We start from the raw sequence: 26799 nt of genomic DNA on the forward strand, positions 1-26799 counted from the left end.
CTCGAAAGTTCCGTAGGCGCAACTTTCCCACACACACATTTCAACCTACCATGTCGGTGAAAGTACACCCCGATGTGAAAAGTCAACTAAATTGTTACACTTGCAACAATTACAATCGGAAAATGCATTTGCCTTGTGTTTAAATGAGCCTAAATGGCCACACAATCCCTGACCAGACACACCTGGCTGATTTTAAACTAAGGCTTGAAACGGAAGTTGAGTCTTTTCGTCCACTTTATATTAATTAGAAAATAATTTAAAACACACAAACGAAAATAAACATACAATAATTCGGGTTAAAAAACAGCTTAAGCTAGTTAAGCATTAAATGTGGTTAAATGTCAACGTAATAACAACATCATACATACTAGAGATGCGTTACAGCATGGGCTGCTGTGACGTCACAATGTGTCAGAGTTCTAAATTAACTTTCTAAAGTTACCACTCAGTCGGAATTTCCACTAGCTACATTTTTTCCCGGTGAAAATAAGACAAATTATGAGTGGCACTAAATGCCTTTGATCATTTTAATAACATCGTTGGCATGAAAACACATAAAGTACACAGAGGTTAATTAGAGTACTCAAGTAAATTGCAGGGCTCAACATTAAAGGGTTAGTTCACCCAAAAATGAAATTTCTTTCATTAATGACTCCCCAATGTCGTTTCACACCCGTAAGAGTTCATCCTCGTAACAAGCAGGACAGCATCGGTCGGCCACGCCTCCTTCAGGTCTCGCTGACGAGCAAACACTGGTCACATTTTGATCCTCGTCCTGCCTTTAATCCCATCACTTTTTCGTTTCCTCTTATTGCTTTCCTCCAACAAAACCTTTTCTTTCTTATGTGTCTGTGCTGCTTCGGACATGACTATATTATCCGACGAACAAAGTTGGGCTCGCACGTCCGAATTTAAGGAAGTGTGGGTGTTGGTGGAAGTGACGTATATGCCGTAAAGCAGTCGAATTTTGTAGTTCTTTTTGTTCTCGGGTTACTACCCGAAACCCGAAGTTTAAAAGTACGATTAAAAACGATACAGACCCCATCAGGCTATGGCAGACGTGTCATTCAACCTATTGTAAGTCGATTTATCATCACAAGAGTCTTAAAAAATATATTATAAAGGTTGAAAAGTTACCTAGTGCTGCTTTAATATATTTTAGATTTAGTCCGAGGGCTTTCTGTCCTTTGAATGTAAGTGTATGCACACTTGCTGTCCACGAAGGTAATGAAAACATCATCAAAGTAGTTCATATGTGACATCAGTTGGTTAGTTAGACTCTACTGAGACTTTGGAAGTGGAGACAATACATTTTGGTCCAAAAATAATAAAAAATATGACTTTATTCAGCATTGTCTTCTCTTCTGCGGTTGTTTTCAAACTTCAAATAAAGAATCAAACGGTCGCGAATCAGCAGATTGATTCGTGATTCATATCGCCAATGTCACGTGATTTCAGCAGTTTGCCAGTTAGACACACGATCTGAATCTTGAATCATGACCATTTGATTCTTTATTTAAGGAACACGGAAGAGAAAACACTGCTGAATAAAGTTGTATTTTTTGTTATTTTTTGACCAGTATTGTCGACGTTTCAAAAGAGTCTAACTAACCAACTGATGTCACATATGGACTACTCTGATGATGTTTTCATTACCTTCTGGATGTGGACAGCAAGTGGGCATACACTTACACTCAAAGGATAGAAAGGCCTCGGACTAAATCTAAAATATCTTAAACTGTGTTCTGAAGATGAACAGAGGTCTTACGGGTGTGGAACGACATTGGGGTGAGTCATTAATAAAAAATAAATTTCATTTTTGGGTGAACTAAACTTTTAAGCCTTTTTACGTGTTTGTCCTTCGAACAAGTAAATCTGTCATTCACTTGTCCGAGTAAAAATTGCACTTGTCGGGATTTTTTATTTATTTTTTATTTGTGTTGTAAATATAATTTATTCTGAAACAATATTCTCACCAGTGTTCAATCAGCTTTGACATATTTTTACCTTTTATAAAGGGCATTTTATACAATAATATAGGCTATGCTTTAGCTTTCATTTTATTTATTTTTTCATTTAATCTAAAAATTAAATTACAATAAGGCACTATAGGGCTGTTACCAATCAAACTATATAATTTACACAAACAAAAAACTGCATTAAATACAACTGTATTAAATAATGTTATAAGACAGTTTTAAATATGTTTAAATATACAAATAAGAAATGTTGGAAAGATGAAACTAAACCGACAGTAGGTGGCAGCAGTAACCGTCTTAATGAGTAAGTCACTGAGTCATTTATGATGAAGCCTTGTCCAGGACAAGAGGATTTTTGAAGGGGCAAGTGAAAGAGAATTTGACTTGCCCGACCATATCCTGATAAAAAAACGTCAAAAAATAACTAGGGAATTACCAAAATGCAAGAATTCTACATTAATTTAGTGTAAGTGGCGATCGATAACAATGACGGTATATCGGTTACCGACGGTAACAAGGTTACGCTGTTGATGCTCACGCAGCCTCTCGAGGAGAAATCACAACACAGAAATCACATGAGCACAGCTCATACAAAGAAACCCAATAAGTGTGTCACTGAACAACTCAGCATTTGAATGAATCGGTTGATTCAAACATTCAATGACCTATTCGTAAAGGACCCTTTCAATGACCCTGTCCCAAATGACACCCTAAACCCTCTTCCTCTGCACGAGTCCGCACTTTCACGACGTAATGCCGATTTGACTGCCTGGAAGAAGTCTGCTGTGTAGCTCGCACAAGTGTGGGCTCGGCTGAAGTGTGCATCGAGGGCACATATCGACCCTATAGGTGGTGCTCGCGAGCACTCTTCTGAGAACTAAAATGTGGACTTAACGGACACACGCACGCAGCGGCCATTCTAAGTCCACAATACCGAAAGTGTACATGAAGTGTGCCATTTGGGACAGGGCCTAACTCATTCTTGAATGAATCATCCGTTTGAATGAATCGTTTTGAAAAAAAAGAAAAAAGCTCATTTTGACGTATTAGGGGCGCTCATTCGTCAAAATGAGCTTTGGCATGCATATGGTATGCAGTTTTTCATATATATATATATATATATATATATATATATATATATATATATATATATATATATATATATATATATATATATATATATATATATAATATGTACAATAACAATTGCAGAAAAATGTGTATTAAGATGTTCGGAAATCAATTAAATAGTTAATTTATTGATATAGATCTCGTTTAATAATTGCTGTGCCAAGATTTTTCACGTGAATAAAGGCAAATAGATTTGCACACTTTGCTTATAATCCCTGGTCTAGTCTGTTAAACTTGTCAGAAGTTCTCGTTTCTAATCTGCCCTCGTAGCCAATTTTTTTCTCTCATCAAAACCGAATACCATCAGTGGTTGTACATCAAGAGCAGGGACAGTTTTTGTGCATTTTGTTTCGTGATCTGACCAGAACCAATAGAAAGTCTGCAATGGCGTTAAGCGTTAGATTAAAGCGCTCGTCTGTGTGAAGACTGCATGAGCCGCGAGAGAAATCTGCACCACTGATAACAGCGGCAATGAGCGCCACATCGCCTCTTATTTAACAAACGAACAAAATGATACTCTTCTAGTTAACCAGAGATGTTTTGTTTGTATTAATTAGGTTCATCCGTGAAACAAGATGTTTTAAAAAAAGTGGTGGGGACATGTCCCACCCGCAAATTACGCCTATGGTTCTAAAGCGAAAATGTTGCCTATAAATAGTTTTGCGCACCTTCTGATCAAACCCGCCACGGCAGGGATCAACCTCTCCTCTATTTTGCTTGGGAACTATTGTGCTTCTACTTTAATTCTACATTCCGATTGGTTGCCGCTCAAGCGGGTTATAACAGTGTTCGTAGCTCATTACCATAAAGTTTACCTGATTTCCGATCTCGCCGCCGGCTCCCATTGAAAATGAATGACTTCCGACAACTTTGACGCTATCACCACCGGTGGTGTGAACGCACAGTAATTGTATTATTTGTTTTGATTTTGATGTAGGGCGGGGCTTAATTTTATCTCTTAGGATTTGATTGGATGGATGTGGTTTGCTATTGCTGTGATGTTGCCTCACCCTAATCTTGTCAGAGAAGAGATGTCACTGCAAAAGTTATTTTGATCAAAGATTATGAGGGGAATTTTAATAAAATAATGATGTGCACGGATAAATCATTTATAATAAATGATAGTCAGCTTTGATTTCATGGTGACTTTACAGCAGCTCTGACAGGAGGAAAGTGCAGCACTGTCTGCGACTAAAATTGAATTAAATTCCGAGTACTTTTATTAATGAATATGTCAAAGACGGTTTCAACAGTTTTATCACAAGCTTTAATCACTCTGTGTATATTTACAACACATTTTTAGTTTTGGCAAAGAAAGCTGTCACGTTTCTTAAGCATATAAACCAATACATGTCATGAAATTCAAAGAAGAAAAAAAAACTTATTAAAAATATTAAATATAAGTTTACAGTTGAGTTCAAGTTATAGCTCTTTCAACCAGCGACTGAAAACTGGTCTTCTCATTAGCATTACAGTATATAAACGATTGCATAGGACAATGCAAGGCACAGTGTCATAAGTGCACTTAAACTGTGAAGAAACAAACTCTATGCTACATTAAAGGCAAGTGAATGAAGGCTCATTCTTCCTCCTCTCTGTGGAGCAGGCTTGATTCATCAGCCCGAGGAAGGTCGCTAGCACCTTGCGGGCTCTGGAAAAAAGTCCCTGAGGTCAAACTAAGGAACAACTGATGTGAAGAGCAGTCACAAGAAATCAGTACCAGATCTGGTGTCCAAAAAACACGGTCGTCTGAGAACTAAAGGCTTTCGGTAAGTGGAGTGACTTGAACTGCAAATTTTCACTTAAATGCTTTGGCAGATCGTTAATATACCAAAAATGTTATGTCACATGTCCAAAACAAAAAGGTAAGGGCTACACATAATATTATTGTCCATATTATTTGACACATGTACCAAAATACAGTAGGGAACGTCCTCATTTTGAAAAGGTCAAATAAGGCGGGACTGCACTTTACAGCTTGACCACACTACACGCATGAGGAAAGAAACAAGTCTGAAGAACAAAGCCATTTGTGTTTGAGCTGATCTTTAAAGGGGAAAATCTGGGGGTGGCTTTACCCAGAGGAAAAACACAACAGTTGGACAGTGTACAAGCCTGGTTCTTCATAAACACACCAGTTTCAGCTGAAATAGAGAGAGATAGGGAGAGTGTTTTTTCACAATTATAGAATCATATGGAGCACTACGACTGCCACTTAAAAACAGAATAATACATATTAAAATACTATACTATAAAAAGGAAAATCACCATTAAAATGTACAAATAAGTAAACCTTTTAAATTTAAAGGGATAGTTCACCCAAAAATGAAAATTGTCATCATTTACTCTCACCCTCAAGTTGCTCCAAACCAAAAAAAGAAAATATATTCGGAAGATTGTTTGTAACCAAGCAGATGTTGGCAGCCATTGACTACACCGATTCATGATTAAAGTGTTAATTCAACTAAAATAATACATCAATTATCTACCTTTTGAAAAAAAACTGGCAATTGGATAATAAAAAAAAGCTATTTGTACATGCTTTATAAAAAAATATTATTTAAAATGATTGATCAATTTATTACATTTAACTAAATTGTTAATTTAATTTGAAAAGTTATTTATGATATCTATATTAGGGCTGTAAACGATTAATCGAGATTAATCGGATCCAAGTTTGTGTTTATATAATATATGTGTGTGTGTACTGTGTATAATTATTATGTATATTTGAATGCACAATCATATATATATATATATATATATATATATATATATATATATATATATATATATAAGAAAAATTTGCATCAAAATACAGTTTTTTACATGTATATGTATATATATATAATTTATATTACATAAAAATATTCATATTTTATATAGAAATTGAACAAATAGTTTTAAAATATATTCATGGATGTGTGTGTATTTATAAATGCATAATTATACACAGTACACACACATTTTATCTAAACACAAACTTTTATTTTGGATGCGATTAATCCCGATTGATCGTTTACAGCCCTAATCTATATTTTAATTTTGGAATGAGAACATTGGTGATTAGTAAATTTTATTTTTAAGTGGCACTTACAGTCCTCCATCAGCTCATTTTTAATAGATGACAGGAAAAGCCGGCAGAGTAAATTGTGAAGATAAAATCCAGAAAAATCTTCTCTATTTTACCTGTAATTTAGACTTTAAAAAAGCGAATAAATGCATATGAAAAATATTATAATTACAGCACCATTATATGGCATCATTGTTCAACAACTACACTGTATAAAGATCAAGGTCTGATGGCTCACAAAAAACGTGACTAAGTACACTTCCGGCATCTCAGTTTTAAAAACCCAAGGAAATACAAATAATTAATGGGCTAATACTGTCACAATATACATTTTCCCTTTCCCCAGTCACTGACAGATGCCAGTCTCCACATGGTGCGCTTGATTGTCACTCTTTGTTAGAGTATTATTGTTTGTGTCTTTGGTATGTAACGGTTAGAAGTGTTCTTTTGCTAATTGTTAGTTGCTAATTTTGATTTGTGGTAAAGATGCACTTCTTAAACTTGCTCTCTCTCCTTCTTCCTTCTGCTCTACCTCTATTGGTGAGCTGGCCATCCTCCAGAGAATTTCCCTTATTAACTAGCTCGAACTGCTGAAGCATTGACTCCAGAAAGAGCATGATATTGATTTGAGGTGACTGAGAAAAAACCAGCTTGCATGGAGGAATGGATTTTCATTTTTTTCATAAGCCTCGAGAAACGTATATAATATAGTCGGTTTCAAAAAATAATACAATGGCCCAGAGCTGAATCTAAAAAGTTTGTTTGATTGAAAAATTGGCGACGTCGCGCCACAACGGTTCAAGTCACTGCAGTCTAGTCTTGAAGTTCTTTGGCTTGAGAAGTGAATTTTGTAATTAAGGCACTTGTTTTGGAAGCTCTCCATGAGACGCGCAAACCGAGGGCAAGACCGCTCATTGTCCTGAGGGACAACAGGCGGATGGAGAAAGGAAGGATGTACAGCAGACTGGAGGTGGTTTAGGGTCTGTCCCACTGCCTGAAGCTTTGGAGGATTGTGGGTTTTCACAGTTGGAGATGTTTTATCCTCACACGATAGCACAACAGCTCCTGCAGGCCGCGCAGCTCCGCTTTTGTTTCTTAGGGCTGAAGATTGTCAGGATGGCCTCATCAAACACTGTCTTTAGTCCCTTCTGAGTCAGTGCTGAACACTCCAGATAGCACTGGGCTCCAATCTGTGGACAACAATACACAATATTATAACAAAATACTCAGGTTAAAAGGTAGTTTACTCAAATACTCTGTCATTATTTACTCACCTTCATGTTGTTCCAAACCTGTATGACTTTTTTCCATAGAACACAAAAGGCAATCAAGCTCCTAAAATGATCATCAAGCAGGCTTTAAAATTTGTCTTCTAATAATCCTGTTTTTTCACAAAGTTTAGCCTTGAATATTTGGTTATCATTCACTCTCACTGAATGTAAAAAAGCAGCTCAAACATTCTGTTAAACATATTTTTTACATAAAGAAAGTCATACAGGCCTGGAATGACATGAGGGTGAGAGAATTTACATTTTCGGGTGAACTAATCCTTTAAGTGCATTGCTACACAGTGGTGACAGTTTATGAGTCATGCTTTCTGTTTTTTTGAAACCTGGACAGATCAAGAACAAACAACATTCCCCAGGAACTAGGAACTTTGGGGTGGTACTCAGTGTTTTTCAACCGCAGGAACCAGGGTCTAAATGAAGTTCTGGGTAAATATTTCCCCCTCCATACGGCTCTGCTCGCGAGGTAGTAATTTTTCAAAGTTCAGGAACTATCGAGGTTGGGACTTGGTTTAGCTCACGCAGCATTTTATTTCAACCAGCATTTTTAATATTCTTTTTGCGAGGTTCGTTTTGATGGGACGCATTCGCCTCAGCCATCTCACGGTCAATGTTCGTATTGCTGATAATAACACATTGTCATTTTAAATCTAGCTTTACAAGCTTTCAGAATACGCTTTAGGAGTAGCGCTCTTTTCCGCTGTTTTGTTAAAAACCTCTTTAGTGAACCAATACATAACCAGCAAAAGCAGCACAGCTTGAATCTCCTCTATACTTGTTATTGTTGTAGACAGTGTCGTGCAAAACTGTCCGTCGCTGACTGGAAGGAGCAGTCGGTAGTCGGCAGACAGTAGCAGATCTGGGGGGAAAAAAGTTTCCCGGTACAAATTGTTCTGGGTAATTTTGGTGGAAAGGGGCTAATGTCCCCCTCAGAAAGTCCCTGCTCACGAGGTAGTGCTTTTTCAAAGTTCAGGAACTTTCGGAGGTGGGAATTGTGCTCTGGACATGCTGACTGGTTGATTTCACGTAGCATTTTGATTGGTTGAAGTATTTTATTTCATTTTATTTCAAGATATTTTATTTTATCTAATCAACAATGCAGTTTAAAAAAGGGACCGATGGACAGACAATGAGGTTCAGGATTTATCAAGTTTATATGCAGAGGACGAAATCTAGTGGGAACTGGAAAGTCTTGTGCAGTCCTACGTCAGTGGACTAATTTGCCTTATCTTCATTACATTAGACCGCGATGGAAATGCAGACCGCAACAGGACTGGGGGAAAAGTTCCTGGCACAAAATTTTCCGTGTAATTTCGGTGGAAACGCAGCTTAAGCCAAACCACCAAAAGTATGAAGATTCCATCACCTCTCGGGCTAGTTTGAGGCCTTGTTCATAGGTCAGTGGCTTTTCCTTCATCTGGAGCAAACGTGCCAGTGTCTTTGGGTCATCTCGCAAGTCAATCTGAATGAAACAGAACAAAAGTTCAATAAATGAATTGCCGGTTTTACTTTAAAAAATGCCAGAATGTTCTGGGATCTTTTCCCAGTATCAAGCTCCTCTACAGTCCTTAAATATCCAGATTGTTTAGTTGATCTGATGACTAATCTTAATATTTAATCTAATAATAAATTACTTTTATTATTAATAATAATATTATATTAGAATAATAATATACTATTATTATATTATTATTGAGCTGATAATATAAACACAACAGCACTATTTTCAATTATAATAAAACTAAATTTAATTTGATCTGTAAATAAAATATAAACATTTTTATGAATAAAAATAAATAAATAAATCATATCGTCTTAAGAAACTCTTGCACCTGTGTTCCAATGAGGATGTAGGGCACATGAGGCATGCAGGATTTGAGCTCCGGGACCCATTCCTCTTGGACATTGTGATAGGAAGCTGGATTCACAACGGAGAAGCAGATGAGAAAGACATCTGTGTTGGGGTAAGAGAGGGGCCGCAGCTGATTATAATCCTCCTATAACAAATGACAAAGACGAAATTGATGAGTGAAGTAAGTCTAATTGGGAAAAACTAAATATAATATAAAGAGGGCAGATAATTAAGTTTAAGGTTAAAGCTTCTAAAGCTTCAGTGTTTCCAACTCTTTTTCAGCCACAATCTGTCAGGCTCAATTTACATAACAGTATAAATATATTTACTGATAATAATAAGAAATGTTAAATCATTTTAAAGAAGCAAGCCAGCCTATTAGTATAGATGTCTAATAGATATTAAAAATGAGGACTAATTCACTAAATGTAATGTTCTAGTAACAAGTTAAGCATCATTAATATCTATGACTTTATTCTGCCACTTTTTATGAAATGCAAATGAACATAAATAATTTATATTAGGCTTTTAAAGTGTCAGTGCCGAACGACAACTCCGCACCAGCGCCAGCATCTTGTAAAAAAAGTCAGTTCTTCTTGAGTGCCATTGATCTCTTAGTCAGTGATCAATAGAAAAGAAGGGCCCGACATCACACAAATGCTCCTCTGTATCAGTGAACTGCTTATAGGAGTTGATGTGCTGAATATATCTTTCATTTACACAGCAATGTGCTGCGCACTACATTAGTCACTACTGTTCGATTCTGAAACACAGCAAATATTCATCATTACAGCTCATATTGTGCTTGCCACAGCTATAGGTCCTAAGAAACATTTACATAAATATGCTGAATAGTAATACTTATGCTTTAGCTTTCTTTATTGTTTCAGGCAAAACTGTCCTTCAAAAGTCGAAAAAGTGACTCTCAGCGCATTGTTGTTAAATTAAATATGTATATTTATACGGTTATGCAAATTGGTACCCATATAGCACTTCATACCAGTCTAGCACCATATCTGAGACATCTGTAAAATATGCGCACAATGCTATTCTCCTATAACAATTGCATGTTTTTGCATATAAAAGAATTGTTTTTTCCCTTGTTATTAATTCAAATGTATGCTCTGTAAGAAAATCCATACATATTATTAAATGAATGCCGTCCTCCTGTGTAATTTAATCAATAAAAAAGTCCTTATAATAGAATTTTCCTTATAGCAATAATATAATTACTTATAAAGGCAATCTTAACAAGCTTACAGTAATGGCAGTAATGATCAATTATGAAAACATTATAATTATGTGACTATATAATAGCTATTTAAATAGCTTTTTATAATGATCAAAATTCAGTAATAGCTTTATACAAATGTCAAAAATTCCACATTTTTATGTTTGGATTGTTGATAGTATGATTTCCAGTTTCTTAACTTTTATTTAAATAATTTTTTATCTAAATATGCTGAAAGAAATAGGAGATATGATACAACAACCAAGCTAGTGTTCATGTTGTTAATTAAAACTATTCAAAAATAATTTTTGGTAATTGAAATCAAATAAATGTTTATATATATATATATATATATATATATATATATATATATATATATATATATATATATATATATATATATATATATATATATATATATATATATATACACATATATACACATATATATACACACATATTATATATATATATATATATATATATATATATATATATATATACACACACACACATATATATATAAGCATAAATTATAAATGTTTAGTAAACAGTTACTAACATTACTAAAACTGAAATAAAAATGAAAATTAACTTAAAAATATATATTCAAAACTAGAAAAACTAATAAAAACAACAAGCACATATAGAAAAGTTGATAAAACTTAAACTAAAATGTAAATAAAAATTTCAAAACAATTTTAGTATTGAATTTCAAAAAAAATTCAAAGTGCTAATAAATGTATATAAGAACTATAAAAACATTGTCTGACACTACATAGAAACATTTCAATGTAAAGCTTATTTGGATGTTATGCAGGCACTGGATAAGAATCACACAAGTTCTTTATGTTTATGTTCAGACGTTGCAGGATTAAAACTCTTAACAACTGGGGTCCAATAATATGGGCACTGCAGAGACGGTTGATTCTGTGATGACTTTAGACACACAAGAAAAGTAAACAGCTGGGCTTTGATTTAGATGCATTTCTTCAGGCTGTATCTGACTAGTCATGTGAATTTCTTTTTGAAGAATCATAGCAATAAGCCAAAATCAAAGTCATTATGGTGGGCTGACAGGGATAAAAACAACCCAGCCTGTGGTTTGTTGTAAGTCACTGCTTGCAGCTTTATTTACAACATTATTTAAAACAGGCTGTAAATTCCGCCATGAAACGTGACTGTAATGCAAAAGGAGTAATTTGATGCCACAACATCACTTAGTATCAATGTGAATCCTTGTGCTATTTCTTTAATGAAGAAATTAGACTACTAAGTAAGGCTTACATCAATTAGTTTTGTGTCATGTATTCAGTTGTTTGGCTGTATTCAGTTGGTATTTGGTCAAAAATGTGAATGTCTCAATAAGTTTAAATCCATTGAGAGCAGTCAGTCTTTTCGAGGTTTTGCTATTGCATGAATACTGTTTGAAGTTGAAAATATTTTATATAGATCTTACTGTGAATAATCAAAATATCATAACTTAATCTTTTCCAGTAAAATGACAGAATTCTCTCTGGTGACGTATGCCGGACTTCTTAAATATAAACATACTGTCATCATCCATTGGTGGGGATGATAACATAGTTATTGTTCTTGGAGTGACCGGGCCATTACTCGGGTTGTTAAGAAGATAGGCTTTTGTAGCTATAGACCTCGGAAGCATTAACTTACTTGTCCAGCAGTATCGTACAATCCCAGTAAGTGCTGCCTCCCAGATACTGTTACATTCACTGTAAAAAACAAAAAAACAACAGTTTCATTATACACGTAAGAAGAACAGTCTGTAAAACATCCCGTTTCGCATCCCTCTGATGTACTTCCAGAACTCTGGGCCTGCTGTCTGGCTGTGGGTGGGAATGGAGGTTGATTTGGAACAGGACAGCTGTCAACAGCAAGGGGTGACCGGTTTTGGAAAACAGGGAGTGAGGAGCGGTGTGTATGTGCATTCATATTTTACTCTGTGTTGTGGGTGATGAGGGGGAGAGAACGGCTGTGTTGACACAAGTAAAAGGAAAAAACCCAGAGCCAATCTTTTTTCATCAAACAACATGCAATAAAAGACCACTACTGAGAACAGGAGAACAGCTGGACTCAACATTTCACTGAGGTATCAAACAACCTGCAGATACTATCCACTGTGTCCACACTTCTCAAACTCAGCGTTTAGAGCACTTAGTGGTTTGATAAGGCAGGCTGATTAACTTTAAAGGAATTTGTGTGAGAGAAGAAAGAAAGAGAGGTAAAAATGTTGAATAGAGAATCAGCAGCACCATTATGGCATGAAATACTGATGTCTGAGATGGCATACAGTATATCTTGCTTAGGATTTTACCCAAATTTCGATAACCTACCAACTGTACTGAGCCAGATACCCATGATTCCTGCCAACAACCTTCCTTTCATGAAAACTGAAGAACCAAAGCACTCCCTGCAAACTATAGCTTTAGCTGCTTGGATGAGTCAAGAAACAGACAACCTCTCCAACATTTCTTGACGTTAAGCAATTTTGAGGGAATTCATCTTTTATTTTGTTTTTCCCAAGGAGGGATGAAGAAAATAACGTCAATATGACTTTCACAATATTTTATTATAAGAAAAGTTGATTTGTTCCCCAAACAGGGAACAATTTCAAAACTTGATACACTATGGGTGCTTCTCAATATCCCTCCTCGTTTCCTCGCTCCTCCGTCCTCCATCCTATGACCCGGAAAACGATGGAGCTCAGACTTCTTGTAGGAGATCTCAATTCCCTAATTGCTCCGCGAGGAGGCGAGGATGGAGGAGAGAGGAGGCTTCCTGAGGAGTCATGAGCGAGGATACACAAGTGGATGCATTGCAGAAGTGTTTTATCGACTAAACGTGACGCAAGCATTAATTCTCCTCTCCCTTCATATCATGCCACAGTTTATTAATCATTATTATTATTATTGTTTACACACAAATGTTTGTCAAATAACAACACCTGGCAGTTGCAGAATTAATCAAAGCACAAGAAAATGAAAGAAACAAAAAGAGAAACTAATAGAAACTAATATTATACAACGAATAAAAAGCAGTTAATAACTGGAATTAGTTGTTAATAATAACTGGTAATATTGATTAAAAATATGGACAAATGTGGTATTTTGTCGAGGCTGAAGCTTACAATATAAATATTTATCTCTAATGTTTAAGAATCAAGACTAAATCCTGCGGTGCAGTCATCATTAACTAGCGCCGCTTTGTTTGAAGTGACATTAAAGGGAGCGAAGATTTATCATTTCACTTGATTCAATACCTCCGCCCTCGCATCTTTTCCTTGCGTCCCTCCCTCGCATCCTGAAGGGGTGGAGCTAAGGCGCAAGCAAAGGAAGCTAAGAAAGGAAACAAGGATGCACAAATAAGAATTGGGAAGCACCCTATATTGCCAAAAGTATTGGGACACTCCTTCATATCATTGAATTTAGGTGTTCCAATCACTTTCATGGCCACAGGTGTATAAAATCAAGCACCTAGGCATGCAGATGCTTCTACAAATTGTGAAAATTTTACAATTTGTGCAGACTTATCTCATGAAATGGCGTATGTATGACACGCCAATTCGTATGCCATTTTGGCGTGCTATGAAGACGCATAATCGTTTTTAGCGTGTTTACCAACGCCGTTTCATTCTATCCCCTTACACTGCCCCTACCCCTAAACCTACCCATCACACACACACAGCCCCTAAACCTACCCATCACAAGAAACATTCTGCATTTTTACATTTAAAAAAAAACATAATTTAGTATGTTTATAAATCTATTTACCTTGTGGACACACACACATATTCAGACATTTTGAACTTCCCTAAAACTACGCATTTGTGTTTTATAAAAAACAGGATATAACAGGCAGATACGACTGCAGGCACAATTTATTCAGAAAGTACAAATACTCCAAGTGTTCCGAGGCCAAACGATTGAGTTGTGTGAAGAAAATCCCCAAAAGCGATCAGAATGTTGAGTCCATCCGCCAAAGATTTTGACAGCATTGGCTGTCGTGTGTCTCGTGACAAACTGCGTCATTACGTCACTTGAAATGCAACATGAGTTAATTTTATACTGTTTTTTGGTCCATTTTTGCAATAAATACATGTGACTGTACATTTATTTGCCTGTTACGTGTTTTATATTGTTGAGAGTGGGTTGGTTTAGGGTAGGAGTGGAGTTAGTTGCTCCAAGATATGAAATTAGGATATAAATATTAATTCTGTGAGATCAGGTTGGCGGAATCACACGGCGTAGACATACACGTGGATATGATGGTTCGTTTAGGCGAAGACATGCACACGGAATCACACAGCGTAAACAATACACACAGATAGCTCAAAATGCGTACAGATAACACGCCACTTGGCTTGCTATCTGTGGCGTGTATGTTTACGCAAAGTTATGATGTCATGTTGATTTGTGAAAGAATGAGTCGCTCTCAGGAGCTCAGTGAATTCAAGCGTGGTACCATAATAGTTTGACACCTGTGCAATAAGTCCATTCTTGAAATTTCCTCACTACTAAATATTATACGGTCATCTGTAAGTGGTATTAAAACAAGGTGGAAGCAATTGGGAACAACAACAGAGTGGGGTCAGCACATGCTGAGGAGCATAACCCACATTTACACTGCAGGTCTTGTTCCGATTTGGTGACTATATCCGATTTTTTTTTGACAACCTACATTTTCTTTTAAAAGCAACCAATATCTGATATTTGCATTTACACTATACACTGCCGTAACAAGACATTTTGAACAATTTCAGTTCCCATCTTTGTGGGAAGAGTTTGGCGATGTCTCCGCAAGGCCCATAAAGACATGGTTGAACAAGTTTGGTCTGGAGGAACTTGCCCGGCCTGCACAGAGTCCTGACCTCTACCCAATAGAACACCTTTGGGATGAATAAGTGCGGAGACTGCGAGCCAGGCCTTCTCGTCCAACATCAGTGCCTGACCTCACAAATGCGCTTCAAGAAGAATGGTCAAAAATTCCTTCAAACACACTCCTAAAACCATGTGGAAAGCCTTCACAGGAGAGTTGAAGCTGTTATAGCTGCAAAGAGTAGGCCAACTCCATTAAACCCTAGGGATTAAGAATGGGATGTCATTAAAGTTAATTTGCATGTAAAGGCAGGCATCCCACAACTTTTGGTAATATAGTGTATACTGAATGTATAACAGACCTAGTCAGTCATAAACATGAATCATAAATATGAAATCCTTAAGGACCAAAAGAAGTGCTTAAACTGTCTTTACATGCTTCAATTGACACGACATGTTTGTTTCATAAATTATGATTACAAGAAGATACTATGCACCCCTTTTAAAATTCGAATGAAATGTTCAGTCATATCTTACATCACTGAGCGTTTTCTAATCCCAATGTTAATTTTAACAGTCATGTTTGCTACACTGGGGATGTAACAACTGGCTGTAGTAGATGGCTCACAAAGGCAAGGGATCCTTGAAACAAGTCTTTAATTATAAAAGCATGGGGATACACAGGAGAAAGAAACACAACCAGCTTGACTCTCACAACAACAACATTAATGCAAGACAAGGTGCTAACAGAAAGTGAGAGCTTAAGTAGACGGGCAAACAAAGACAGGAGCAAACAAGATGATTAAGGAAACGCACCTGAACTGAGGACTCAAATCAATCTTTAACCATAGAAACAAAGAGGCAGGACTAGGATGACAGAAATTAAAAATAAACTAAAAGCAATTACAAACTAACAGAACACAAAACAGAATATACATGTGACAGGGGACAAGACATAAATTCAAAGTAGCACTAGCCCTAATGTTCCAAGCACAGCTTCAACACGGGTCACTGAGGAGCCAACTGGACCGCTGTGTGCAAGAACCTCCAGGGTGGTGTTTTTCTGAAAGAAAGAGGTGAGGCATTGTAGCTGTGGGAATCTAGCCAAGCTGTGTTTTGTTTAGATGTGCTTTGTTCTTTCCCTGTAGACTGTGAAGATGAACCTGAAACAGTGGCCTTGAGTCTGACGCTGCGTATCAGCTGTTCCTGACAAGTCTTTTTTCTAAGCACGATTCTCTTCCCCTTCTGGGGCCAGGCTAAATAAGGAGCGTAAACTAAGAGCAAGCACACACACAAACAAGCTTTACCTCACTTACTGATTCTTTGACTCTTTCTTTACCTATAAATGAGAACTACTAATACAAGACGAGGCTAAAGTAAAATTTTGAGAGAAGCAACAGCTGCATTAAAAAACTACAGGTCGGTGGAGACAAAGAAGGTTTAGTGGCTGTGAATCAGGCTCTCAGCTGTTCTCTCCAGTCAGCTGCTTTTCCCCAGGAGGCTCAAGCTCTCGGCAATCCCCAGCCCCCATTCTGTGGCCTGAAGAAAAATCAATGTCTCATTCAAGCCTAACCCACTGTTGTGAAACATGATTTGGGGTGTCAAAAGCACCTTCGTCCTTCCGAGCCTCAACTTTCTCATCTCTTTTCTCTTTCACAGACTGGCCTGTGACATTGGAGTCAGCCACTATCTGCATTCAAGACCTTTAGCTCATAAGAATAGTAGAGTGAGTTGTAAAGGTACTCACGTGGTAATAGCAAGAGACTGCAAATTTAATTTCGACACTTTCCATTACAGCACAGATGCATTAGCTCTCAAGCGCTAACTATTTACTGTAGCGGCTTTCACTGCTCATTTGCAAATGACACCCATTCTTACATGGTGGACAGATTTCACCAGCAAAGTTCCCATAAAATGGTCTTTTAGAAATAAATGTATTGGTGTCTAAAATGGAATCTGGTAATCAGTGTGCTGTGCACTATTCAGAATTTAATTTAGAATGCCTCAGAAATGTTATCAATTGCTTTGGCTAATTTTTTGAAACATTCTTACATTCTCTTAACTATATAAGTGCAATTGTCACCATTTTATGTGACATTACAACTTTGTCAAAAAATTTATCAACTTACCCAAAATATTAAAGTTATTTGAAAGTAAATAACCCAGACAACTTCCGGCAAATTTAGATTTGCTCTGCAAGTAGTCTGGCAAAGAGCTCATTCAAACCCATTTCTAATCCGTCAAAATCGCGGCACCAATTAGAAACGTTGGGACGGGCTTTACACGATGACGACAGCGCATAGACGGTGAAGCAGATTTTATACATTAGAAAGATGGATGCCGCCGTGGAACATCACGCGTTCGAATCAGCTATCGTGTCGGTTTTAAGTTTTTTAAACCCGAGCAAAGAACAAGACTCGGCTACCAGATGTGGATTACACCGGCTACTTTGATGAGGAGGATGGGGAGTGTGTGATCATGTGCTAACACCACACAGCAGCTCTGGATCTGGCCTTTCTGTGCTTATTTCCTCAGCCTAGATCTGGTAGTCATATAAAAATTGTAAATAAATAACTAGCGTAACTATGCTCAAGTCTAAAAATGTTCTAACATCTAAAATGACTGAATTTGAAGTTTGTGAGACAATTTTCCAAAGACTCATCATTATTTTATTTTCAAAATTGCAAATCGCGTTCTAATCACAATATAAATGCCTTACAACAGGGGCAAATGTGATCAGAGCTTGATGTTTTCTGTTCGACCGTCAATCCAAGATGTTTCAGTCAGTCTGAGATGCTATTAGGTTTTCCAAATTTTGCAAAAATGTTGATGGAGTGGCGGTGGACACCAGCTATTATCAAATTTCTTTTACAACAATAGAAAAAGTCATCAGAAGCCATAGCAAAATCTTCCTCGAAATCACAAACAATTGCTGTCAGAATGTCAGATGTTTCTCCGTCACTCTCTGCAATCGTCATTTCTTTCATCGTTCTTATTGGTTTTAGGTCTATCCATTTGCGCCAAGAGGCATTTGAGCAAAGTCTGTTGGTGACGCCCTTTTGGAAATGATTTGTCTATGAAGCTTTTCCAGACCATAACTCAGTCACTGAGAATGTGATGGCTCACATGTTGGAAAACTTTGTTGAAGAGTGATGATTTAAATCAACTCATCAGTTTTGATCACTAAACCATGTGCATTTATTATTTCAAAATTATAGACAATTGTACTTACGTGCCAAAACACATGTAATTTGCTCAAATGAATTAGAAATACAAATCTGAACTTATTGTTTTGAGAGAAATGTTATAATTGTGCCAAGCGATTGAGAATAGTATTTTTTAATTGGAATTTTAAAAACTTCTTTAATTCCAAATTGGTTTAGAATTGTATTCCATTGCAGAATTGCAATTTAAATTTGAATGTAAAGAAGTAGAAGTAAAATGATTTGAAATAAAAAAGAAAAGCAGAATTGGTCAAAATAAACTCTAAATATTGAATACGTTTGAAATGATAGATATACTTCAAAGCCAATTCTTTAATTCTTGTAAATCATGTTTACTAGGACGTAAATACTGTATGTACATCATTTCCTATGCAGTATACTATAAGATCTGCTCTTCGACCAAGAAGCAAAACCTTTACATCAACATGCCAAATATATCCAGTATGTGCTTGCAGTGTAGGGTTTGTATGTTTTTCGAGTGGTTGGCATTCCTGAAGTGTGATTTCTTAAGAAGCTTGTACGGCTAGTGTTTCTTTGAAGGCACCGGTGGGTCAAAGTCCAAAATAAGCCACGGGGCTAAAATCGTAATTTTAATTCCTGTTGCTGCAGAACTGTGCTTGCTAGATGATTGAAGTGCACATAATCTACTCATTTTGCATAGCATAACTAAAATAAAAGGCATTAATATGATATTAATATGAATCTTGCATTCTGAAGCCAACAAAATGTGTAAGGCTCTTACACAGCACAAGTAATAAGATGAATGGTTTGTGACTACTTCCACTCAGCAAAACATTAAACAAGCTCAAACACTCACTGTAAATACCCTACTAATTATGAACTTTTATTGAAATACTTATTTATGAACTCTCTCTTTCTGCACTCAAAAATATTGACATGTATAATATTACTTGAAGGGACAGTTTACCCAAAAATGAAAATTCTGTCATCATTTACACACCCTTATTTTCTTCATGAACCTGTATGAATTTCTCTCTTCTGTAGAACAGAAGAATGTTTTCAATTATGTTTTGGACCCCATTTACTTTCATTGTATGGACAAAACAAAGTAGAAGTAACAATTTCAAAAGGAGGCTTGCTTCTTTCAACCACTCCAACCACTTTCAGCTTTTGTTCTTTCCACCAACCAACCACTAACCAAATCTGGCATGTTCATACCACTAACCATCAAACCACATGTGTAGGATTATTGGGTATCATAGGCAATGAATCATAAAATATATATTTTAAAAATTAGAACAAAACTCAACTTTTCTGGTTTTAATTGAACTATTTAACTATTATGGATGTCAGTGTTAATAAACACTGATAGGCTATTTTTATTTTGTACAGTTCAAAATATTCTTGCTTATGGTAAAATTATGAAGTTACTTTCCAAGAACTTTATAGATCGCCTATCCTGTCCCTGTCTAAAAGGGGGGAAAAAACCTTTAGCTTCACAGTTATAGAGATTTCAGTATTGACCACGTGGCAATATCTGCAAGGCAATATAATTGGCGGATTAGTTGATTTTGTTGGGAGTCTCGTGTGAGCCACACTAGACAATGACTCATCTCAAACGCATTAGCAGGCACTGTGTCATGGACCGGGAATGTCATTGGTTTGTTTTGGACAAGGGAATTCTGATCCCGCAGGATTTGTTGACGGAAACCATAGTCCTTCACACTCTTGGGTTGAGCTCTGACTCTCACAGGTTGTAATCATAGTGGTTCTGGTGAAAAGAATATAATGTCAGATCACTCCATGTGAATATATTATATTTGGTAATTCATGTGACTCCAGTGGTTTAACCTCAATTTTATGAAACAATTTTATGAGCTCTTTTGTTTGCGCAAAAAATGCATTGTGGCGCTCTCATGAATACTCACACATGTGCGTTGTGTTGGCACGCGAGTCTGCTCTGAACACAATGCCTATGAGTCGTTAGAGATCAACATTTTCGTAAATAAAGTGCCAATTTTTTGACGGTTCATGAAATTGAGGTTAAAACACTGGAGTCATGTGAATTACTTTAATGCATGGGCGTCGGAACCATTGTATGTGAGAGGGACAAGACCCACCTACTTTTTAAGACCAATAATATTGGACACACTCACTTTTATCATTTCATCACTTAGTTACCCCTGAACTGACGCTTTTTTACTTTTGTAATATTTTCTTAATTGTTATTGAAAATAAATGCCTTTCTAATCTGATAAATGATGAGAAAAGGGATTAGAGAGTTCGGCAAAAGGTGGATTCGAACCTCGGGTCGATTTGCATCAAAACTTAACTCCATGCACCTTACCCTTACTGCTATAAATGGCCCAGTGTTTTCAGTCATTTTGTCTGACCCAACCAGACGTTTAGTAAACAAGGTGATATATTAGTACTTAATATAAATGGCATGTACTCCAGTAAAAACTTTCTTGGAGAGGGTCTACCCACATTTTGTTTTTGCTTCCGACCCACGTTTTAACTATGTCTTTATCACCGTTTTGGGCTTTGAATGTGTAAAGCAGGAAACACACTGTGCGCTTTTATAATATTCTTATACTATTGTTGCTTGTCAGACTGTGCGATCTTGATGTCATGTCACATTGTGGGATCTCAGCTGTTATTATTGTCAGACAGTATGACAGTCAAGACTGTCAAAATTGATTTTTGGGCATGAATACTTTTCTGGAGTTTTGCATCATCAGCCCCTTCACGTTCGGTGACAGTGAGCTGCATTACATGCGGGAATGAAATGGTGGCTAAAAAAACATTAATTTTGGTCATGGTTTGTCTTGAAAAACGAAGGCATTTTGACAGTCGTCGTAGGTAGAGTCACTCGTAGGACTGTGTGACAAATCTTCTGATATTGACAGAATTCCGTTTGCAATGGTCATTAATTGCCTGTAGGTAAACAATGAGCGATCAAAGACTTTCAATGAATATTTTGCCTAGATTCAGAAGAATCTTTTAGTATTTTAAAATCTGTCTCAGACAACCAAATCATGGTCAGAATCGTACAGTGTGAGCCTGGCTTAAGTTGCATTAGATCTCAGGGACAGAAACCTCTCAGGTTTCCTTAAAAAGGTCTTAATTTGTGTTTCTGAAAATGAACAAAGGTCTTACAAATGTGGAACGACACAAGGGTGAGTAATTAATAACAGGATATTAATTTTTGGGCCTTAAAATTGAGCCACCAACACAACCAAAAAAAAAAAGATTGTTTAAACAACATAGCTGGAAAGGTGAAATGCTGTGTGAAAATAAATTGTCTTTAATGTACACAACTGCTGTCAGTAATATTTGTTTTAATTAATACTTTTATTCAGCAAGGATGTGTTAAATTGATCAAAAGTGACAGTAAAGGCTTTACATCATTACAAAAAGTTTCTTAAATGGCAAATTGGAATGATTTCTGAAGGCACTGAAGACTGGAATGACTGCTGACTGCAGCTTTGCCAACACAGGAATAAGTTAATCTAAATATTTAACTATTTACAATAAAAATATCTCCAAATGCTGCTGGGATTGCTCAGTTTACAATCAGTTTATACATTTAGAAAATGAAGCATACTTATTAATTATATTTTCACTGATAATTTGATTGCAGTATTCCCAGTGCTTCCTATTGCAAACTGTTCTATTACTTCTGGAGCATGAATGGAATAAATGCAGAGTTTTTCATTTAAGACCAACTCTAGCAAGGCAGCACAGTAACGCTTTCAGTGGCCTACAATGGGAGCTCTGTGCTCTTTAGCCTGGACATTAAGCCATTATGTGACAATTCGCTACCTTATTATGATGCTCTCTCAATGTGGAGACAGTAGTGGGACATAACATGAATGTAAGTGATTGATTGGAACTGGAAGAATATCGTCTCTGTTCTCTCTCAATTTCCCTTTCGCTAACACTCTCTCATACATGGAAGAACTATATAGTGCTGATACAAAAAAAAAAAACTAGGCAATATAAAATGATTTCTAATGCAAATCTCAAACACTGATCTTCATCATAGAACAACAGAGTATTTGATGGACACTCAACAACAAAAGAGGGTTTTACAAAATTAAAACCTACATGAATTGCTACTTTCATGTACCCTAATGATGGCGTTCCAGATATAAAAAGTGTTTAAGTGCTTCTAAATTTTGCATACCATGCTTCAATTTGTTTGCCAGCACACTATAATGGAACCAAATGAAAATGCCTTTATGTGTCCTCTATTTTTTATGAGCACTGTTTCATTTCCTTAGCAGTGAAGTGTGTAATTTATGCACCACTAACATTACCAAAATGTACTGTAAAAAATATTGATATAGAGAAAAAATTACATTTACATCACACAAAAAAAACATAAGGTTAGATGCCGTTTAGTCTGGCTCTTCATTACTTATTTTTCATTAACAAGTTTCCATTCAAATTTTCGGTCTGTGACAACATCTATTTAAGTGTCCTCTGGACGCCCTCCTCATCATAACCCATCAGCTTAATTTAACCAGAAGAGTTGACTGAGAATTGCATTCCTTGAAAATATTTCCACCTCATTTAACTCCCAAGAGTTTAAAAGCTTTACTCACTCCTTGAATTGGATCAGTTTGTCTTTATGTCCCGAGACCTGCACTGACCAGCTGGAGAAAATTACAACACAAGATACTATTAAATTCTCATGAAAGAGTTCTTCTTTTTGGCACAGCCCAGCTAAACATGACTTATTTGATAAAATAACACTTTAGAAAGAAGGAAAAATTTAGAGAAATTCCTGTGACAACATCTATGATATTTCACACTGCTAATGACACCAAATGAAGGGGGGAAAGCCTACTTTTGTAGCACTCCACACTTTAAAAGTGTAACTTGAAGGGATAGTTCACAAAAAATGAAAATTCTGTCATAATTTACTCACCCTCATGTTGTTCCAGACCTGTATGAGTTGAACACAAAAGAAGATATTTGGAAGAATGTTTGTAACAAAGCAGATAGAACCATTCACTACCATGGTATTTTTCCCTACTATGGTAGTGAATTGTTTTTTTATCTGCTTGGTTATAAACATTCTTCCAAAAATCTTCTTTTGTTTTTAGCAGAAGAAAGAAACTAATACAGGTTTGGAACAATGTGAGGGTGGGTAAATGATGACACTGATCAGGGGAAAATTGATAGAAAGAAATATTGTAATAGTTCTTCCTATAAGCTTGTTTCAATACGTTATTTTATTTATTTATTTTTGTGTGTTGGCATATAGTTACATTGTATTTGAGGGAAATGGCCTGCTGTTCTCACGGAGCTGTACCACTCTCAGAGGATGTTGAAGCTGACCTGTCTGCCACTGTGTAATTAGGACTTGACCCTCATAGGATTCTCAGAGCATGCGTGTCATGAGGGCTTTCCTCTGAGAAGCCAAAGCCTTCTGCATTCGTGTACGCGTGCTAGTCAAAGAAACGAGGGGGAAACGTAATATATGGAAAGCTTAATAGATAGATATGATGCATAAAGTGTTGACAACGATTTCGTCTGCTTCTGTGTTCAACAGGTTGCGCCACTCGCGAGCTTTCTGACACGCAGCTCGCCACTATTTACCCGTCTCGCGGAACATAATGGTCTGTTGACGTCCCTAGCACAGTAAGTTTATAGAAAACTACCGTAAAGAAGTAAACTTCGTAATTTTTTGTTAGTTATTTTGTTATTGCTTAATAATTCGAAACCAAAGCGCTCGTGCACGTACTGTTGCTATGGTTACCTATTTTTCCCCAGCTCAACTTGGAAGTTGGCAAGCATCTTTTTAAATTGTGTTTATTAAAAACGCTGTTGAAAATTATATTTCTAAATAAAGATAACACATTTTTGTTTCTTTCCTTAAGTATAATCGCGTATTTGATTAACCTAAGTTTGCGGGGTCATTCTAAAACCATTCGTACCCCGTTTCTACTTTTTAGTCTGTCGGCCTTGCGGTCCACGCTCTGGCAGTTGATATCTCTTCGTTCAGACGGCTATTCTTGGGACCGTCCCCTACCCGACTGTAGGGGGTAGACGAGGATTAAGTAGACACACTGTAAACTGCACTTAATAAACAGGGATTTCAATTGAATACTTTGAGCTGGGAACCATCTTACCTGCGTAGTGATCAAATACAGTTGGCACATATTCCTCGGGAAAAGCATCATTTGCGTAACTCATCAGCAAACAGGTTTTCCCCACCGCTCCATCGCCGACCACAACACATTTCAACATCTTCTTGGTCATAGTATCGATAGGATTGCTGTTACTGCCTCCATCCTCAACCGCTTCCACTGCATTCTGCCTACTTTTCGAGCTGAGAGTAGGCATGATAGTTGGACAAGTCCAGAAACTATATTCACCACAGGTAGCCAAGTCTCCGCTCGACAGAAATATCAATCTTTAAAACGTTAATCTTCGTTCGACCGGTTTAAACACTCGAGTTTATGTGTACGGGTGCGCAGGCAAATCCGTCAAGTAGGTGACCCACGCTTTAGCTCGCGCTTCCGAAACAATCCGGCGCCATCGACAGCAGCTTCATGAAAACTCGCGGTAACTCCTACAACTTGCATACCGTTATTTTACATTTTGCAGGTCCGCCAACGAAACCCTTTCAAAATCCGTGTCTGTGACCCTGGTTTAGCTACTCCCTATACTCCTAACAGCTTTCCACATTCGCCCCTACGCGGCTACGCATCGTCAGTGTCTGGAAATCATTGGTTTCCTTGCGAATTCCATATTAGGCAGGAGTGGGCTGGGAACAATAGGGGCTCTGTCCACAGCCTACTCAGACAGGGGACTTCAGCGGCACAGGAGGGGCGGGAGCCAGAGCCGAAGGACGTCCCCAATCTAACTGCATTTCCTAAAATATGGCGCCACAGAAAAGGATGACTTGAGCTGAATTTTCTTTCTTTCTTTCTTTCTTTCTTTCTTTCTTTCTTTCTTTCTTTCTTTCTTTCTTTCTTTCTTTCTTTCTTTCTTTCTTTCTTTCTTTCTTTCTGATAGTTTGTCAAGCAAAAATAGCCTAGTTCCAAAGATAATACTTGACTTTCAGGATAAACACCTTGCTGTCTGTCGACTTGCAATAATTATCGAAAGTTATGTACAAACACTTGTCTGTTCTACTCATTTCACCTGACTTGTGAAAACGGGTTAAAAAAAAAAAATTCTATGACATAGCAACTTTTTTTTCTACAGTAACGCAAATAGTTACTTTCCCTGGTAACGAGTTACTTTTATTATAGAGTAATTCCGTTACTTTTTGGAACAAGAAGTGAACTATAACTAATTACTTTTTTTTAAGTAACTTTCCCAACACTGCCTAATACTCACCTTATGTAACCTAACACAATAGCCTAACAATTTTGACAATATCTATTCATTTAAACTTCAAATAAATTTATTCAGTGTTCTTTTTCTATAGCGACAGTCTCATAATGATACACTTGGTTTCAATCTTAGTCTAACTCAGAAGAATGTTGGTGAACGATCATAGAAAGTTTTATACACTGTAAAAACATGTCAGTAATATTGGGAGTATTAATAATTTATAGTCAGAAATGAAAAGCCTGTATTAGTAATTTACTGCTCTTGTTTTACTGTGATTTCACATGATTGTCTTTAACCATGCCACTGTAATATTGTTAATACTGTAATTGTTTTGAAGTCACCATAATGGTGATTAGTGTTCCATTTGCATTTATAAATGAAAAAAAAAAAGTTAAAACAATGACAAAATAAAATAAAGCTAATTGGCCGGTTTTAAGTTATAGTCAAACTATTATTAGCTATTAGTATTTATATATTTCACAATAGTAAAGCAGCTGCTGAGATTTGTCTTTGAACAATTTTTTTTCTTTTATCACCTAATGATGCACAGACATCAATACTCGACATACAAAAAACAACAATGGTGACTCAACAAAAATAATAAAGTATAAATTATGAACAAAACAAACAGTCAACACAAACTGTGTTAAGTGAACCAAAATGAGAACTGCAGCTATAGAAATAGGCCTACGGTATGATAATAGATTTTACTAGAAATTTCCAAGAGTGCAGTTAAATACAAGAGACGTCCCACTGTGGTATCACTGAGAATGTAATGCAGTTATTAACCTGGAATACAGGCGCAGACCCGGGGGGGGTGCGGAGCCTGCAGAGCTGTGAGCGCTCTATGGCTCACCTCCATCGCTTTAAC

The 26799-nt window shown here is 36.6% G+C and overlaps 1 protein-coding gene across 1 annotated transcript; it reads right to left on the reverse strand.

Annotated features, from left to right (window-relative positions):
* Positions 1-5997: 5997 nt before the first annotated feature.
* Positions 5998-25389, reverse strand: rhoj (ras homolog family member J). The gene is made up of 5 exons (XM_067417033.1): positions 24716-25389; positions 12227-12285; positions 9302-9466; positions 8836-8931; positions 5998-7373 (listed from the first exon to the last, which is right to left on the reverse strand). Exons 1-5 carry the CDS (start codon positions 24927-24929, stop codon positions 7227-7229), a joined length of 681 nt encoding a protein of 226 aa, XP_067273134.1. The 5' UTR covers positions 24930-25389; the 3' UTR covers positions 5998-7226.
* Positions 25390-26799: the final 1410 nt, after the last annotated feature.

This window comes from Pseudorasbora parva, chromosome 15 (genome assembly GCF_024679245.1).
Source record: "Pseudorasbora parva isolate DD20220531a chromosome 15, ASM2467924v1, whole genome shotgun sequence".
Taxonomy (NCBI): domain Eukaryota; kingdom Metazoa; phylum Chordata; class Actinopteri; order Cypriniformes; family Gobionidae; genus Pseudorasbora; species Pseudorasbora parva.

Excerpts from the sequence above, each read along its gene's own strand:
- rhoj (XM_067417033.1), bottom strand. The coding sequence starts at position 24,929 with ATGCCTACTCTCAGCTCGAAAAGTAGGCAGAATGCAGTGGAAGCGGTT. Across the intron at positions 12,286-24,715 it reads TGTATTTGATCACTACGCAG|TGAATGTAACAGTATCTGGG; the intron begins GTAAGATGGTTC and ends TGTTTTTTACAG. Across the intron at positions 9,467-12,226 it reads TGTACGATACTGCTGGACAA|GAGGATTATAATCAGCTGCG; the intron begins GTAAGTTAATGC and ends CATTTGTTATAG.